This window comes from Diplotaxodon limnothrissa, linkage group LG1 (assembly GCF_057381915.1).
Source record: "Diplotaxodon limnothrissa isolate DT_005_m linkage group LG1, D_limnothrissa_male_GT1.1, whole genome shotgun sequence".
Classification (NCBI taxonomy): Eukaryota; Metazoa; Chordata; class Actinopteri; order Cichliformes; family Cichlidae; genus Diplotaxodon; species Diplotaxodon limnothrissa.
Window position 1 is genome coordinate 29772611 of NC_140596.1, and position 18890 is coordinate 29791500.

The 18890-nt window shown below is 41.1% G+C and overlaps 1 protein-coding gene across 1 annotated transcript; it reads right to left on the reverse strand.

Annotated features, from left to right (window-relative positions):
• Positions 1 to 839: 839 nt before the first annotated feature.
• Positions 840 to 18682, reverse strand: secisbp2l (SECIS binding protein 2-like). The gene is made up of 18 exons (XM_085349525.1): positions 18505 to 18682; positions 15354 to 15547; positions 13977 to 14304; positions 13720 to 13858; positions 12918 to 13141; positions 12230 to 12254; positions 11959 to 12074; positions 11531 to 11641; positions 11314 to 11424; positions 8969 to 9136; positions 8663 to 8804; positions 7492 to 7667; positions 7278 to 7410; positions 7008 to 7170; positions 6082 to 6302; positions 4152 to 4306; positions 3809 to 4028; positions 840 to 3351 (listed from the first exon to the last, which is right to left on the reverse strand). The coding sequence occupies exons 1-18, from the start codon at positions 18523 to 18525 to the stop codon at positions 2756 to 2758; spliced, it is 3243 nt and encodes a 1080-aa protein (XP_085205651.1). The 5' UTR covers positions 18526 to 18682; the 3' UTR covers positions 840 to 2755.
• Between the last annotated feature and the right edge of the window lie 208 nt (positions 18683 to 18890).

An 18890-nucleotide genomic window follows, 5' to 3' on the forward strand; every position in this document is an offset into this window, starting at 1 on the left:
TCTGAGTGATGTCTACGGCAGAGTTTTGTCCCTTCCTAGTGGCCGTTTATTAAAACTACAATCTATATGATGTTGCTACCACTTTTTTCAGTAATCAGCTGGTCTGTTAACTATAAACTTGGAGCTGCTTTGTTTGGTAGCTCTGTTCAACTGCACATTTACGGCAACCACCACGCTGCAGCAAATCAGTGTAGCTCTAGGGTTTGGAGAGAATGATCTTAAAAAGAGAAAATCAGAATCAGAATACTTTGTTTTCTAGGGGAAATACCCAGCGAACGGCAGTTCAGTGGGAGAAAATACTTATGTCAGAGGAGAATGGCCAGACTGCTTTGGGCTGAGAAAAATTCAAATTACTACTCATTACAACCAAGGTAAGCAGAAGAGCATCTCTGAATGCACAACATATTGAATCCTGAAGCAGCAGCAGCAGCTAACATGTCCATCCCTTTACGACCACAAGAGCAAAATCAGTTTTATTATGAAACTCATAGCGGATTAATTCTGTTGTTCCTTTTCAGCTCTTGTGCAGTGTTTTTTGATTCATTTGGCATTCATTTGAACTTTTAACTAATCTAATTTCTAGACTTTTTCATCTTTTATTGGTTTAAAACTTAGTGTTTGGTTCTTTTAACCTTGTTATTGTGATCATTTTTCTTTCTTTGTGGGGATCTTCAGGCTGCATGTGTTTATGAAAGAACACACATTTGGCTCTTTATAAATAAACCCAAATTAGGTTAACAAAGGAGAGAAGATGAGGCACCAGTCAGAAGATTTTCTTAAACAACATTTTAATGATGTTAATCATCAGTCCATAGGTTAAGAGTGACAACAGGGTAATGAGAAACAGCCTCTAACAATGCTGTTAATGATGTACAGTCTTAAGGAGACCATCTTAAATATCCATGTAAAGATGAGAAACACGCTGAAAAAAGTACTTCATTGAACCATTTTTTTTTCTTTGTTCACATTAGTTACAAGACCTTTACCAGTACTGTATTTACATAGTGCAAAAAACACATTTGCTGTCAAATAACATACTTTAAACACTTTGATGGAAGTCATACCAAAAAAAATGCCTACACAGCGTACCTTGAATCAAACTAGAAATACTTTCAAAATCCCAAGTATGATATTCAGTACACCGTCGCGTCCCATCTCCACATTGCATACAGCCTGACGTACTGCATCACTGTCGACGGGCCAACACCTCTCCATGATTCACGATCGAATACTTTTATCTAATTGGATTCCAACTATTACAATGTTTAACCCACCAAATGGCTTGAAGAACAGGATGATTGTATTTTTTAATACAATGCAAAATCAAAATCTCCTTTGTACAATTATATTTACAAAGGCATGTGCATGACTTGGTGATGACTTATTTAACTAGCGGTAGTGAAGCACTGAGGATTTTAGTTTTAATCAAATGTTGTTTGAGAGGGGGGGGGGGGGGGCAAAGACAAAATTTCTTTAGTTCACACGTTTGTCTTCCAGCATCCAGTTTCCCAATTATTTCATGAAGCTGTAAACTACACACACAGGCTCAGTGCTTTACTATTGAGAAAGTAACAACCAAGTTGTGTCTCATAATTTACTAGGGAAAATGTACTTTCGGGATTGATTAAAGATCTCAGTGTTGATGATAATGATGCTGGGAACCTTGGTAAGAGACGGCTTGAGAGCCCCGCCATCAGAGAACACGAGTGAGTGGAAAAAAAACAGGAGCATTTTTCTTTGTTTTGTTTTTTTTTATGAAGCATGGACAGCATCTAGGAACTAGGACTCCATTCAGAGGAAAACAAAGCCCAAATAATTTGACAATAGGCAAGATCAATATGACAAAACATTACATATTGTAGTAGAACCACCTAGACAAGGTTATATTCACAAAGCTTGATTTGCTTCTTAGAAGTTAAGTAATTTAAATCATCTGAATACAGAATGAGACACTTATTTATTTAAACATTAAAAAACACAGACAACTGATGCGCGGGAGTGGTTTTGGTACAAAGACAGAACCCCTGACACTGTAATATTCGGTGATGAAAGCTAATTGCCAACTAAGCAGTTATAAAGAAACGCCCTCTCTCTTTCTTTTCCTCCTGGAGCAGCGAGGTGAAATTAAACACACAAACACACACATTATTTACATAGCTAAAGCCAAAGGACAGAGCAAAATAAATGCAAACTGTGCCTCCAAAGCGCACACGCAAACACACAAATACTTGCAGAGCTGAAAACCCTCCGAGCTCTGAATAAAGTTAAGATGTGAGTTGAAAGGTTCCAACCTTCCTCCTCTGTGAGCTGCAGACACCAGCTCAACGTCACTGAGCGCTCATCGCTCGCTCCCACAAATGTTCCTGACTCTGAAAGAGTTCAGCTGTGGAGGAGGGAACGCTCCACCCTATATTCAAGTGTTGCAGGTTATGGGGCCAAAAAAAAAAAAAAAGAAAAGAAAAATAAAGAGGGCATCCTTTTAAAATCATCAGATGAGTTTTGGTGTGAATCTATAACCCTCAGACTTTGTTAGCTGTTTGGTCTGTGACTCTGTGTGGTTTTACGTTGGTCAGTTTCTCTGTAATGTGTGTGTGTGTGTGTGTGTGTGTGTGTGTGTGTGAGAGAGAGCATTGGTCAGCTGGGTGGATACCTGAGATTATGACTTGTGTCAGGGGCTAGACACAAAGGAGGAGGGCTGCTGGTTGCTGTGAAGAGGGATGTGTGAGAAGGAGGGAATGTACGTGTGTAAGTGATTTCAACCAGTGGGCTTTTTAGCCTCCGCTTGTTCTTTGCCTTCCATCTTTGTCTTTGTGATCTCTGCTGAATCAAGGTCCTCATCATCCTCACTCTGTACCCTCTCTTCTCCATCCTCTTCCTCCTCCTCTTCAGTACTTTCTTGGCTCTTTCCCAGCTGGAGGTTTTCCAGGGTCTTGGACACCCAGGATTCAATGCGGCTGCTCAGAGTGGGCACTTCTACAGAAATGGGTTCAGGAGTGTAGTCCTCCTCCTCATCCTCCTCTTCCTCAGCCTCCTCCAACATCCCAGGAACCAGGGTGGAAGTGGTGGAAGTGATGGATGAGTTCAGCGGCCCCCTGCAGCTTCCATCCAACGAGCCTGTCTCTGTGCTCTGCTGAGAGGCCAGCTCCAGCCTGTCGTCAGCTCGGACCTCATCTCTCTCTGGAGCCGGAGCCCTGGGCTGGGGAACGGTAGCGCCAAGAGGGGCGGTGTTGTTGGTAACTGGCGGGGCCTGACTGTCTCTCTGGGTGCCTGTTAAGGGTGAAGGGCGACTCAGCTCGCTGTCTACAGGCTCTGGGGCATCAGAAGTCTCCATCATGCTCCTCCAATTGGTCTCTGAAGGAAAAATACAACCACACGGTCCATTTTCTCAGATCACCAACATTACAGGTGAGGAAAGTAACTCAATAAACTACACACTACACAATAGCTTAAAAACATTACACCAGTGGTCCCCAACCTTTCACATGTTTGAGTTGTTAATACTTCCAAATAGAACTATCTGAATTTTATTCAGGAAAAAAAGTCTAAATTAATGAAAAGTCGAAGAAAACAACCATATTTCTCTAAACCTTAGTGTTGCCTACCTTGTTTCCCCATTAATTATCTCACCATCCCCAGGATTTATCCACAGAAAATTCTGTTCGACCTTTAAACCTAGGTTTGTAACAACTAATATACTGTACATTTAGATAAACAGAACTCTACTCCAACCAGCTACTACTGCCAAAGAGGTTCTTTGATAACACTGATAACATAAAACAAATAGTAAAGAAACAGAAACAGGGCTTACCATATTCCTTTTCATTAACCTCTGAGATGGGCTCAGAGAAGATGGAGCAAAAGGAGATGGCTGAAGCAGCAGAGTGGTTGCGGGAATGCCCCATGTGATGAGGGACCTTCTTGTCATTCTTCAGAGCCTCCTCAGCCTGCTCCTGCTCCAGAGCGGACACCATGTCCTTGTAGGCCTTCCTAGCCTCTTCGGTTAAAGAAACTAAATGGTTGAAGAGTCCCTGAGAAAGGCATTTAAAAAAAACAACAAAAACAAACAAACAAAAAGATACAGAGAGCTCATCATCATCACCAACTTGGGCAGATTATGTGGATAAAGGTTTAAAATGACATGAGTGTCCTACCTCAGCTCCAGAATAGTTGAAAATGCCCACAACACTAACGGGCACCAGCTTGTTGACACAGCGTCCGAGAGCTTTTCTGCCCAAGGCGAACACAAACGGGATCTCCTGCTCCCTGGCCATCGCAATTACATTGTATAAAGCTTCATCCAAACCACCTGCAGCACAGAAAAACAATCAGTGACTCAAATGTATCACACTCGGGAAGAAGAGAAAACTAAACAAAACAAAAAACCAACACACACACACACACACACACACACACACACACACACCCACCCCATTTGGAGCTCCCACAGTGACATGAGTGACAATCACGGGTTAATACGGGTTAATCTTTAAAGCTCACAAAACAATTTCAACAACCGCCAGATAGCTAAAACAGCAAACAATTAAAGAGCAGGTAAACAGACTCTGCGCAAAAACGTATACACAAAGCGCAGACTCCCCCGGTCACACAACGGCACATACGCGGACATGCCGTCGGGTGGTGAAAGACGATATCTCACAGATTCCCAAACTGCACGTTTTGTTACTCTCTGACCAAAATTCACTGATCCAGCAGCAGAAGAAAACAAAAACTACGTGTCATGTTTGAAAAACATTGTCATGTATTCCCTCTTACTTTTGCCATTTTACTTCCACCATGATAACAATCACACTTCCTCCTCTCTCTCACTTGACTTCAAGACCAGATTCCCATCAAAGATCTGTTTGCTTTTTATGGTCAAGTCTACTTTTGTGTTCAGTGTTGGGTTTTTGTTTTTTCCTCCCCGACAAGAAAGCCTAATTTCTGCTGTTCAGTACTGAAGAAATGTAAACTTTTACAAATTATGCCAAATCACAAAGCACTTTGCTGTGTCTCTAATAAAACCTCTGTAACTTTGCTCTGCTTCACTTCCTTCCGTTTTTGATCTACTGCAGAATATTTTCAAGGTGCTTATCTGCTATAAAAAGCCTGGCCAGGAAAATCTCCTTCATATTTTTTGGTTTTATCCTCAATTACTCTGACACAAAGGCATCTGCTGTGATGCTTGCACCTCTGATTAAGTCTAACAAGTGTCAGCTCTGCTTTTGTACATACAAACTCAGTGTAAACGATCTAATTGCAAAGAAATAGTCAAATAATTTGGAATTAAATATTTTTAATTTACAAGGTTTAGATAGTACAAGTCCAAGACAAATGCTCATAATTCTGATTTTTCTGACTGTCCGAGTCAAAATCGAATAGAATAAAATGAAATCGAGACCTTGTGAATCAGAATTGAATTAGTTGTAGAAATCAGTGATGGTAACCTGCCCTAATTAGATCTCAAAAAATCTAATTAATCTAAAGCAGATAAACCGGCTTTCATATAATAATAACTGCAGAGCTTGCCCAGTATGGCCAGCAGGAAATGACATATCTTGTGGCCATGCATTACTAACATGTGGCTATGTGCATTTGATCTTATGGTCACACATTACCACATTACTTGTGGTAATGCAATAGTACCTCTAATATCTCGTGGCAACAAAATAACCACATTGGCCTAGCAAACACAGGTACTGCATTCCCCTTCTTGAATCCATTTTTGGTTGAGCTTCGTCATTGCTCAGTGTGTGAGCTGTTTAGTGCTAAATAAGTAGTATAGTTTTTTTATTTAGCTTTTTTTTATCATTTATTTTTTTTGTTGTTCCTGAAAATGACTCTATTAGGCCACAAACAGTGAATTAAAACAGGCTGGAGAGCTAAAATATGAAAACTGCTGTAATGGTCCTTAAAAACAGACATTTCTCTGTTAGCTGCAACATGTGACTGATTTCTAATTGCAACATAAATATATTAACAAATAATCATATGAACTCAAACCTATTGGCAGCTCAGCTGGTCAGACCTTAGACAATATGACCCAATATGGCTTGATGCTGGAGGTAGTACTGCAATAATCACCTTTGGCCTGAATCTTCTCACAGTTGGGAGAGATGATGACACACTTAATCTTATGAAGCTTCATGTGCTTGGTGACCTCTCTGAGACCCATGACCAGGCGACGCTTGGATTTAGCCTTGGTCGGATCCTTCTGGTAGACTCGCTCCTGGAAGCGAACCAGTTCCTGTAGCAGCAAAGTCACGCTCTCATCGATCTCTTTGCTCAGCACTTGGTTACAGTACCTGCAGAAGAGGGAGGGAGAAAGAAAGAAAATGAAAATGACAATAAAATGCTAAACATTCTTTTAATTGTAACAGTTAATTGAAGAGTGTCTTATGGCTAACAAAAAAGGACTAGGAGATATCTACTTGGGACTGACTTATGTCCTACAAGGCTTTAAATGACTTTCAAAGTTTATGCAGCTCTTCATGACAGCTTTGTTTGCCTCTTTGTTCATAATGCTTATGCTACTATACTTTGCTACTGGAAGTTCTACTGGTGTGGTCTGGGGAACAAGTGTCCTGGGGGTCATAGCTGAGAGGAGGAGTGTGGCTACAGAGGCCTTTTGAAGACTTAAAAGCTAAATCTGTTCTAGACGAGTGGGTTGGCACAATAGGCCCACATCAGGGGCCAGAGAGGGACAATGCTGTATTTGTGACTGCTGGCATACATTTTTGCAGAGAGAGGACAATGCGCTCGGCATCTGTGCCATACTCTACAATTCTTTATTGTACAGATCCGCCCTTAAAAACACCCGATAACATTCAGAGTATGCGTCTTACAAGCAGAGGCTCTGTGATTTTTGAGTGGGGCAAGTATTTGCTTTACTAACCAGTTTTGTTACCACACTGGGTTTTTGCAGACATTCCAGGCATTTCTTACTAAAGGTCTGCCCCATTCGATAGTCACAGTTTTTCAGTTCACGCGGGGTAATAGTGAGCACTTACTCTCTGAAACGTCGGCTGTGGATCTTTGTGATGGCATTTGAAGCCATGGGACTTCCGATACCCGAGCTGGCAGGAGAACCTTGGGACACTGGGGTGATGCTGTAAGGAGAGTTCTGACTGGCTGGGGAAAGCGATGTATCACTGGGCACACTCAGACCATTTTCTGGATCACAAAAAACAGACCACAAATAAGAATGAGGAACTTTATAATGGATTAAAAAAGAAAAGCGTGGGTACTGAATTACTTCACTTCTTGGTAATGACACTGACCTTCCTGAGAAGCAGGCTCTTGTGTAAGATCATCAGTAAAATGTAGACACTCATCCCCATGTTCGTCATGACTTGATGACTCTTGTTCTGCACATGGCTTCCCTTTCTTCCCCTCACGTTCCTTCAAAATAATCTACATAAACAAAGAGAAAAAATAATGTCTAACACAAAGGTACTTAAAGAGAATTTTAATATACTTTCTTAAATTATTAACCTTCTTGAGGGCTGTTGGTCGTTTGACTTTGGGGATCTCTCTCTCCTTCCCTCTCTTTATACGAGGTGCAGTGGAGTCCAAGGGATTTTGCGGGGTCGAGTGCGACTGCTGATGACCCCTCAACATAGACGGCACACTGGTAAAGCCTGAGCTGTGGAAGGGAGTAGTTGTTCCAACTGCAGACAAAGAGAATGAAATCTAAGTATATGTAGATGTGTGTGAACATAGGGGTCGTGATGTTTGGTTCAAGGCTGCATGACAAATCAAATTTTTATCTTGATCACGATTTTTGCTTCCTGCAATTACATGAACATGAGCAGGTGGGCAACATTTAAATTCCATGTTCTGCCAATTAAAAAAAATGCAAAGCAAATTAAGTGCTGCCTAACTTCGACCACATGCCAATCACAGCTGCTCCCCACTGTGTGCAGCTTGAAGTTTCCTGCACTTTATGCACAGCAGAAGGCAAAGAGCTTGTAACTCAAAGCAGCCAGTTGCTACATAGTTGTTAAATGGAGTACTTCAGATTTATCCTGCAAGCTGCCTGAAAACACACGACAAACTGCAGTAGAATTAATGCCAAAGATCCATGTCCACTAAGAACAGTTACAAATGCTTTAGGAAAAACGTTTCCTCTCGTGCAGTTAGTTTTTTCAAAGTAGCAAAACCCATGCTGTATGCAAAACGTCACAGGATATAAAAGGGATCTCATAGCTGTTGAATGCTTTGCTGCATATGTTCACATCCATCGTGTGGGTATAATTAATGGAATGAAAGAGTTCATCTTACTTTCCTGCTAAGATTCATTTAGAAAGATCAACAGGAATACACTGTAATGGTGAAAGCAGTGTCCTGACTTCATTCTGAAAGGTTTTTTTTTCTTTTCTTCTAAGAGATGCTCTTGAACAAAATAATTGTAAATATAATTTTGGCCATAGTTGTGCAGCCCTGGTTTGTCTGGACACAGAGGTAACAGACAGTTACCGTTACCAAGCCAGCAACACAAATTCTGCAGCATTAGGCAACAATCACTACAAATCTACAGAGCACAACCTACTACAAGCCTCAAAGTAAAGAGCTTACTTTTGATAGATTTAGCTTAAATCCTTATTTCCAATTTGTATTGTAGGTTTTAAGCCACTTTTTAACATATGATTAACTTTCCCGATACCTGTAAAAGACAGTGGCTTGGTATTGGTGAGTTGCCTGGCTTTCATAGCCTGCTGTTGCTTCTCCAAAGCTGCCAGCATGTCTCCCAGGTCAAGCTCCACAGAGGTTTTGCTCTTTTTCCCTGCTGCTTTGATAAAAGCTTCCTGTCAGATGACAAGAGACAAAAAGTACATAGAATTTTTAAAAGGTTAATTACAACTGAAGAATACCAGGTTTGTGTGCTAAAAATAATAATATAATATTTTAAGGCCATGAAGTGGTGAGTTCCAGCCTGTTCCAGCCCAGGGAACATAAGCAGAGTTCATACCTGTAGTTTCTTCTGCTCCATGCTGATTTCAGAATATTCCTGTGCAGTGGCCAAGGCAGCAGCAAGAGCCTTTTTCCTCTGGCTTTTGGCCCTCTTGGGAACAGAAGTGGTGATGGGGATGGGTGTCTGTACAATGTTGATAGGGGAGTTTTCTGGCAGATTTTCCAGCTGTTATGAAAGTAGATGCACACATTAGCAAAGATGCAAAGATTTCCCAATACAATATTTGGTGATTTGGCTGCATTGATACACAACCATCAGGGGACAACAACAACAAAATATCCAGCTGTCAGAAAACAATTTTTCCATCCTGTGTGTGATTTGGTACATCTTAACTGCACTCTCAATTTCCCCTCAATCATGTACAACTTCAATTATCAACTACATTTACACACTGAAAGACATAATTGTGTCACAACTGAGTGATGGTGAGTAGGAGGATACACTCCAAATGTTTGTACTTATTTAAGGAGGTGATGTGCACTGACACTAGTTAGATAAAGAAATCTTGCTGGACACTTTGCTATATACACAAAGTATGAAGTAATAGTTAGCCATTATATCAAAACGTTTGCATTTCCTATTTTTTTAAAATAAAAAATAAAATAAATTGCTTATATAAATCACATTTAACTATTAATGTAGAAAAAATAGAATGGCACATCTGTTCATGTTTTATGTCAGGGATGGTATCACTGCCTGATACAGGGAGTGCAGAATTATTAGGCAAGTTGTATTTTTGAGGAATAATGTTATTATTGAACAACAACCATGTTCTCAATGAACCCAAAAAACTCATTGATATCAAAGCTGAATGTTTTTGGAAGTAGTTTGTAGTTTGTTTGTAGTTTTAGCTATTTTAGGGGGATATCTGTGTGTGCAGGTGACTATTACTGTGCAGAATTATTTGGCAACTTAACAAAAAACAAATATATACCCATTTCAATTATTTATTTTTACCAGTGAAACCAATATAACATCTCCACATTCACAAATACATATTTCTGACATTCAAAAACAAAACAAAACAAATCAGCGACCAATATAGCCACCTTTCTTTGCAAGGACACTCAAAAGCCTGCCATCCATGGATTCTGTCAGTGTTTTGATCTGTTCACCATCAACATTGCGTGCAGCAGCAACCACAGCCTCCCAGACACTGTTCAGAGAGGTGTACTGTTTTCCCTCCTTGTAAAGCTCACATTTGATGATGGACCACAGGTTCTCAATGGGGTTCAGATCAGGTGAACAAGGTGGCCATGTCATTAGTTTTTCTTCTTTTATACCCTTTCTTGCCAGCCACGCTGTGGAGTACTTGGACGCGTGTGATGGAGCATTGTCCTGCATGAAAATCATGTTTTTCTTGAAGGATGCAGACTTCTTCCTGTACCACTGCTTGAAGAAGGTGTCTTCCAGAAACTGGCAGTAGGACTGGGAGTTGAGCTTGACTCCATCCTCAACCCGAAAAGGCCCCACAAACTCATCTTTGATGATACCAGCCCAAACCAGTACTCCACCTCCACCTTGCTGGCGTCTGAGTCGGACTGGAGCTCTCTGCCCTTTACCAATCCAGCCACGGGCCCATCCATCTGGCCCATCAAGACTCACTCTCATCTCATCAGTCCATAAAACCTTAGAAAAATCTGTCTTGAGATATTTCTTGGCCCAGTCTTGACGTTTCAGCTTGTGTGTCTTGTTCAGTGGTGGTCGTCTTTCAGCCTTTCTTACCTTGGCCATGTCTCTGAGTATTGCACACCTTGTGCTTTTGGGCACTCCAGTGATGTTGCAGCTCTGAAATATGGCCAAACTGGTGGCAAGTGGCATCTTGGCAGCTGCACGCTTGACTTTTCTCAGTTCATGGGCAGTTATTTTGCGCCTTGGTTTTTCCACACGCTTCTTGCGACCCTGTTGACTATTTTGAATGAAACGCTTGATTGTTCGATGATCACGCTTCAGAAGCTTTGCAATTTTGAGACTGCTGCATCCCTCTGCAAGATATCTCACTATTTTTGACTTTTCTGAGCCTGTCAAGTCCTTCTTTTGACCCATTTTGCCAAAGGAAAGGACGTTGCCTAATAATTATGCACACCTGATATAGGGTGTTGATGTCATTAGACCACACCCCTTCTCATTACAGAGTTGCACATCACCTAATATGCTTAATTGGTAGTAGGCTTTCGAGCCTATACAGCTTGGAGTAAGACAACATGCATGAAGAGGATGATGTGGACAAAATACTCATTTGCCTAATAATTCTGCACTCCCTATATAAGAAGGACACATACACAGCCCTTATATTCAAATGATGGCACAGAGAACTGTGTTCAAAAGGGGTTTTGCCTTACCAGGTTTTTGGGCAGCTTAGGTTGCGTATGTGTCTGAGCTGGAGTTGATTCTGGTTTGTTGCTGCGCTGAGCGGCCCCACCAGAAGCAAGATCTGGAAACTCATCTTCATCCTAGCAAATCCACAGAAATCCATTTGGCACAAAATTCAAATTCTCTAAAAAAAAAAGACATGTCATGGTAACAGTACTGAGATATTCACAGATAACACTCGCTCACCTCAAAGTAGAGGGGCTCTGGAGTGAGGTCTGTGCCTGTGACTGCTACTGGCGGATGTCTTTGTTCCGACTGGTTGAGTGGCATACGCCCTTGACACCCACTGTGGTAATCCTGAAAGGCAGAAACAGAGAGTGAACACACCAGTCAGACAGGGTACCACTGATATTCAACAAGTTTCTCAACCCCGGTCTATTTGTGTAGCTAGTATCAAAGGAGGGGAACTTGTTGGGTAAGGAGGCCAGAGCAAAAATAGCAAAATAAACTAATTCACACATATAGCTGACTCAGTATTTCAAGGCATCTAAAAATGGCAACAACAAAAAAAAGAATGCTAATGATTTATGTAATTTTGAAACATGACAATTATTTCTCTTTAAAGTACATTATGCTGAACAAGTCTGTCTCTGCTCCACTGGGATCTATTTTACCTGTGAGAAGTTTCTCTGCTCGGGATTCTTCCTCTGATCTGCTCTGTGAAACTGACCGTTTCTGTCCACCCAGGACTTTGAGGTAGCCTGAGATGCTACATTTACCCAGGTACCTGCTAGTAAATATAAAGGGGGGGGGGGGGGGAAGTATTTCTCATACAAAAGGAGCACCTCCATCCTTTTTAATACAATAACTACAGGATACGTAATAGATATCAGTATAAAACACAAAGTGAAATTGAGCTCAGAAAATATCTTAGACCACACTTACCAGTCATTACACCAGCCTCTACTCCCTATAACACACACAGACAAAAGGACAAAAAAAAGCTGAGCCATTTGTGTGTTTCACTACGTGGGCAAATAAATTTAAAGACTTTAGTACAGCTCCCTCATTGGTGTTAGCTCTGCTATGTACTTAAATTGGCTCTATTATAACTATAATAGCAAACATGAAAAAGAAAAAATAGACTAAAAGAGAAATTTGGAAATGTGGCACTTTATACTACATTATACTTTTATTATACTTTTTCCAAGTATAACAAAAACAAATCCTCCGATTCAAAGTGCCCTCAGCACCTTTACTGTAAAATTGTAAATTAATTTAAGCTACATCTGATGAAAAATGTACATGCTACCTATCACTTTCGCTCATTAGTCCTTAGGCTTATGCAGCTTCTAGGCTGTGTGTTGCTCTAAAGCAATCATTTAAGTTCCACTCTAAGTACACATCAGAACATATTTTGACAGATATCACATTACTAAAGCTAGAGACACTGTAACTGACCTTTCGGTGTGACTTTAAAAATATTCAACTTCCTCTTCCCATCTTACATCTGTACAGCTTTGTTTATTTTATCCTTCACATGATTAGAGTTAAAAATATCCTTTGCTGATAAAATATATATTTCAAAGGTAAGTTTATTGGTTTTGGAGGACTTTGTCAGTAGGCAACATACCATGGGTGCTGCTGCGTTCTCTGCTGTTCTTTGCATCGCCCCGGTTCCCTGGTTATGTTTGGGGCTACAGTAGCCGCTATCACTGTCTATATCGGCTTCACTTGCACCAGTCTCGTTGTAGCTTTCAGCTGGATGGGAAGCCCGTCTTCTCTTTGTTCGGTTTTTCCACAGCAGAGGACTTACTCGCTCGGCAGCACAACGCCCTGATACCTCACCTGGGAAATCTGAGGACAAGGTAGAGGAAACTTAGACCGTCAAATGTAATAAAACTTCAGTCAACTTTACTCCGACCATCAATGTGACATTTTATTATTATATGGTTGTAAAATCCCAGCTGTGGAGTCAAACTATTTAAACAGGCTTGTTAGCTCACTCAAGCAAAAGAAATATTGCTGACATACTTGTCTGCGAAAGGTTAACCTCTCTAACTAGAAAATCAGCATTCCACTTTTTTTTGTTTTTATTTTTTTTTAGAAGCACAGACATCACCAACATCAACCTGTAGGACTAGACCCAGCTCTTACTGGTATTGTGTCCTACTTCCTCGCTGACAGGAAAGAGTCTTGTTGTTACGTAAAGCAATTAACTCTAACAAAGTCTGGAATGTGTTCAACTTCAGCTTCCTTCAAGCGATAGGAAAAAAGGAACATGACTGACCGTAGTCATATTTGAACTCAGATTATTCAGTCTTCAGACTTAAAAGTCTTTCTTATTTGACATTGTTTATTGTTACATAAATCCTGCATACAGCCTGAGTGCTAGGAATTAAACATATCTTTAATTATAGCCACAGTATTCGTACCGGTCTGCTGTGCTGCATCCACCAACATTACGGTTTTAGTCCTGCCATCCGGCCCTAAGGTGCACACCTCCTTCTGTACAGCTACACTCCTGGTTGGAGGCCGACGACCTCTTGTAGGCTGGCACACACCCAAATGTTGCTGTAGAACAAAGAAAGGGCATTCTCACAAAGTTGATAGAGATAAATGGGGGCAAACGTTTTAGTGTGGAATAACATCAGTAGAACAAAATCCAAATAAAGCTGTTGATCTTCTGCACCTTTGGGAGAACATTAGACCGGACCATGCCTCTCCCCCGCTGACTGGTCATTCCATATGCTGGCCCCAGTGCCATGGGTCTTTCACTGACATCTGCAGACACAGGACTGACCACTCCAGCTTGTACTGGACCTGGATAGGTGCCAGGGAAGGGCTGGTAGAAGCCCATCACAGGTGGGCATGGCGCAGGCATGATTTGGTAGTAAGCGTAGTCATTAGAGACAGGCGGCTGGGGAGAAGACAAGATTGGGTAGGCCAGGTATGGACCACCAGGGGTAGGATTAGGCTGCTGCCAGCGCAGCTCTCCTCCATTATACATGGGATGTTGCCTGTGGAGCAGCAGAAAAATGACATGTTGGATTATTACCAATATTACACCCTTTCAACTAAACGCAACCATGAAAATCAAGCATGTCTTCTCCACCACAGGGTTTTTGTGGAAAGCTGTCTAAAGCCAGCTAAAAATTTTCTGTAACAACTTAAACAGAACAATACTCCCTTCCCTGAGCACACTAAACAACAACATACAGTACACCACAGAACATTGCATGTTAGCTAAATATCGGCAAATACTGAAATTTTTTTATATACCAATGCATCTCTACTTTGTGGAATTTGTTTCCAGTGTTTAAAACGTGTCTTCGTTTTTTTTTTTAAACATGTAGCACTGCTGGGACAACTGATTAATATGTCCTCTACAAAATAAGAGGGCTATAATGGAAAGGTTATCATATGTAATGCTGGTTTGTAAGAGGGTACATGAACAAAATACACAAATGGTGATAACGATCCAGTTGACATTTTCACAGCCAGCCTGCTATAGTGGGCATTTCCTTGCATTCAAATTGTAGGGAAGGAAACAAAAGAACGGATGTTCGCAGGATATAACAGATCACTCAGGACAAAGAAAGAGGGACTGGAAACACAGATTACCCCTCGATATAAACTCTCTAAAGCTATGGAGGTTTCCATTCATAATTAAACAGTCTTACATTACAGAGCAATGTAATGGTTCAGAATCAGCGCATTGTTTCAAGGATCTGATCAGCATCTCGTTTTGTGAAGCACAACATTGGGAATGAAATGTGTGTTTTTTTCAATGACTTTAGTGACAAAGAATAAATGAGTTACTCCAAAAATAGAAGTAGTGGCGAACAGTTTAGAAGAGAGCAGATTGTTCTTATGCAGTTCAAAAGTCACCAGACTTCCCACAATGCTACAGGGTGCGATATTTCAACACTAGCAACACTGGAAAAATCCATAATTATCCTGAACTGGAACCACCAGTCCCATCAGCTCAGAGACAAGAGTTGGGGTTTCAGCCTTAAAGGCTTCAACCATACCCAAATGTCCCCTCATTTTGGGAGAGTAACACTACCTGTTGGGTTGGTTCTCCTGGACAAAAGGGTAGCAGGTGATGAGGTAGCTTGGAATGGGAGTACTTTCCACCCCTCCACTGCCTCCGCCCCCTCCTCCACCTGCCTCGCCAGAAAGACTCATGCTGACTAGTGATCCGTCAAGACCTTTCTTCTGTGGGATGAACGGTTCCACTTCAGGTGAAAGCTTCACATTCTGCACAGAGATGAATGAAGAAAGATTAATGACAGATGCTGAACAAAGGCAGACAATATTTGGCTCCATGAGAAGACGGAAACATATCTCCACCTAAGATCTATTTTTCAAATTCTAACTAGTCACTGAGCCAGCTGATCACATTTTCCACACATGTAACTAAAGAGAGCAATGAATAACATTATTGTACTGTTATTGCAACCCCACACCTACTTGAGATAGCTGTAGAATGAAGCAACAGGTCATAACAATATAATCATGAAAACCCTTCTATGTTCTCTGCCCAGGCAGGTTTGTGATGATTGATAAGCTATCGCTCTCACGTTAAAAAAAATTCTAGCTAATGGAAACACTTTACAACCTTAATTCTAAAAACACTGCAAAACAACACTGACAGGGGACAATTTATACCCAGGAACATTAATACTATAGCAGCAAACATCCAAAAGAGACAAAGTGCAATTCACTGACTACCAGCAGACTGACCAGTGTTATGTGTTTTGTAGTAATCATAAACTATGCCACACATTTCCTCATACAGTTTCTGTTGGTTTACAGTCTTAAAGAGCTAAAAAACAAAACAAACAAACAGGAGGGCCTTAACACAAGGACATAAAACTTCATTGAGATCAGATATGACTTAACACCCAACTGGAAGGGAGACATACACAGAACACTTGCCGTTTATATGGTCGACTGAAGCCAAGAGGAGTTTGGAATATTTTTATGACACATTTATGTCATTTATAATGGGTGTTACCTAACTAGCAATTTCTATTCATTTTTATTTTTAGGGCAATCGCGATCATACATTCAAAGATAATGTTTGAGGCCTTGAACGTTACAATAATTTAAAAAAAATTAAGCAAAATATAAGTTAAAAGTTCAGTTCCAAACTCTCCTCAAAATGTTTCCTTTGCCATTTGTCTAGAAGTAATTTGCATTCAAAGTAGAAGTCAAAAACTTTACTTAATATCATGTCACCAAAGACGCTTTACAGCTTATTACATGCTCCTTAAATGCTTGTCTGACGAAATAAACAAACAAGAGGTCCTGGTGAAAAATAAGCAAAACACTAATGCCCTGAGGCCCCCCAAAAAAGACTTGATTTGAAATACATTTGATTAATATTAACAAAATGCAAAATATTAAGTAAAGCACTACGGACCAAATATAACTACCCCTCTTGTGCGTCATTAGTTTTTCCTTTATTGTTTACAAGAGCCGGACACACCTCTGAGACCGTGGTCTAAGTTGCCATTTTGCAAAAAATGAAGAGAGGTGACAGAGTTCAGAGTACAAAGATGGCCCCTCACTTCTGTGAAACTGTGGTCGGGATGCATGAATGGAGTATCAGTGCAGCCAGGGGATGTCACAGACAGCTATTGTCTCCCACTGCTATTGTCTGTGGGTAGTTACCACCTTTTCTTATGTAACCTATGGAGCTCATTAAATCTAAAGAGCATTATGGTAAATGGAGCCTGCTCTGCCAGTTTGGTGACGATCACACAGCCATAAATGAAAGATTCTGAAACTCCCAGACCCCCAGAGAACGGTAGCAATGTCCATGACCAGAACGATACTTCCCCCAGAGTTGAGAACTACAGCAGTAGTTCTAAATGTATGCAGTTGCATACTATGGCTGACAGGACGATGTTACAGGATTAAGTTTGAGAGGATAAAGTAGGGACAGTACGACAGGATAAGCTAATTATCAGCCAAGCCACAATATGGAGGCCTTGTGTGCACTCTGGGTGAATCTTGCATTTTGAACAGTAGTAGAGAATCCAGCTAACAATGTGAAGGAAGACATAGCTGGTCAGAATTCATAGCTTGATTTAACCTCGTTTTTGAGATGGTTAATGCGTCAGCTGTGATTGAAAAAAGGGCAATGAGGTCAGACCCAGATGTGCATCCCTTGGGGATGATGGACTGGGGGGCTACTGATCTCACAAGCCTTTGTTTGTGCAAGCATTTATTCTCACACCAGCTGCTGTCAAACACCGGCAAACAGCATGCGATTGTGTGCTGAAACCAGGGTGGACAGCGAGAATGTTACACATAAATTAAGGAGAAGAACATCATCAGCATTGTCACATGTATTTTCTTAGAAAAAAGGATCGCATTTGACCTGTCTCATCCAGAAAAATCACCAGGAGGGAGCGATTTTGATGCCAGGTTATTTTGAGAGACTGGCAACAAAAGCCTCCGAACAGAAAAGTCAACTTTCTGCATAGCTAACAGCGTCAGAGGAATGACAGACATGCAGAAGAACCAGACATTCCTCTGCTGACGACCCATGAAACCTCTCCGCCTCTCCGATGACAACAGCAAACATGCAAACATACCCACCTGACTGAAACCTTTTTCTGAAGTCTCGAAGAAATTACGATCACAATTACACAGTTAATTAAAAAAAAAAAGTACTGCTACCGCCCACCTATCGCTCTGACTAAAATGACAAGCACCCTCAAAGAACAGTAAAGGTGTTAGCTTTAGTTAGCAAGCCGTGCTAACATTTAAGCAAGTCTGTCCATAACCACTGGAGTACTGCCACAGATATATTCCCAAGACAAAAAAAAATGACCAGAAACAAAAATGCTGGAACAATAGAGAACAAACACACCGTGTGCTACCTTAAAAAAAAATCGCCCTTAACGCTTTAAATGCCGTTAGCCGTTTTACTATTAGCTTCCTAGCCAAATAAGAGGAGTGCTTTTATTGCTGTCGCTTGACAAAACACCGAAGCTCATTGTAGCTTTAGTACGAATAATGACACCAAAAAGCTCATTTACGCAACGAAGCCATTTGAATTACACTATCGCTTTAAGAGCAATGCAAAAAGGATCCGAATTTTTGGGGCCTCGATATAAACTAACGTTATTTATCAATTTCTAAAGGCTAAAGCGTTAGCAGCACTCCAAAAAAACCCCACACCAATTTGAAATAAACTGTACCTTGTTGTCACTCGCGTCCATGTCAGTCACCGACGCCGCGCCAGACCGTCATCGACCACAGTGTGGACGTCAGGATTGAAGTATTTTTAATTTCTTCATTGTAAATATTAATAACCAACAGTCACTCACACCCAGTTTCTAAGCAGACCCCCACCGTTAACTGCTGCTGCTGCGTCAGCTAGCTGCGCTCTCAGCAGAGTAGCTGGTGTCGAGGAGCGGACTGCTGTCAGGGGGAAAATGGGTGTCACCTGGAACGGAAGCCGCTGAGGTCCAAAAAGTTTCAAGCGACTGGAAACCGTTTTACGTCACGAGCGCACAAAAAAATCTTCAAAGGGGAAGTCAAAGTAACACGAAAGAAAATGCTAATGAATCTCAATGCTAACAGT

What these genes read in the sequence shown, in the direction of transcription:
- secisbp2l (XM_085349525.1), bottom strand. Translation starts at nt 18,525, where the DNA reads ATGGACGCGAGTGACAACAAG. An exon ending in AGAACGCAGCAGCACCCATG is followed by an intron (nt 12,255 to 12,917) that starts GTATGTTGCCTA and finishes TGTGTGTTATAG; the next exon opens with GGAGTAGAGGCTGGTGTAAT. An exon ending in CTAAGCTGCCCAAAAACCTG is followed by an intron (nt 9,137 to 11,313) that starts GTAAGGCAAAAC and finishes CTTTCATAACAG; the next exon opens with CTGGAAAATCTGCCAGAAAA.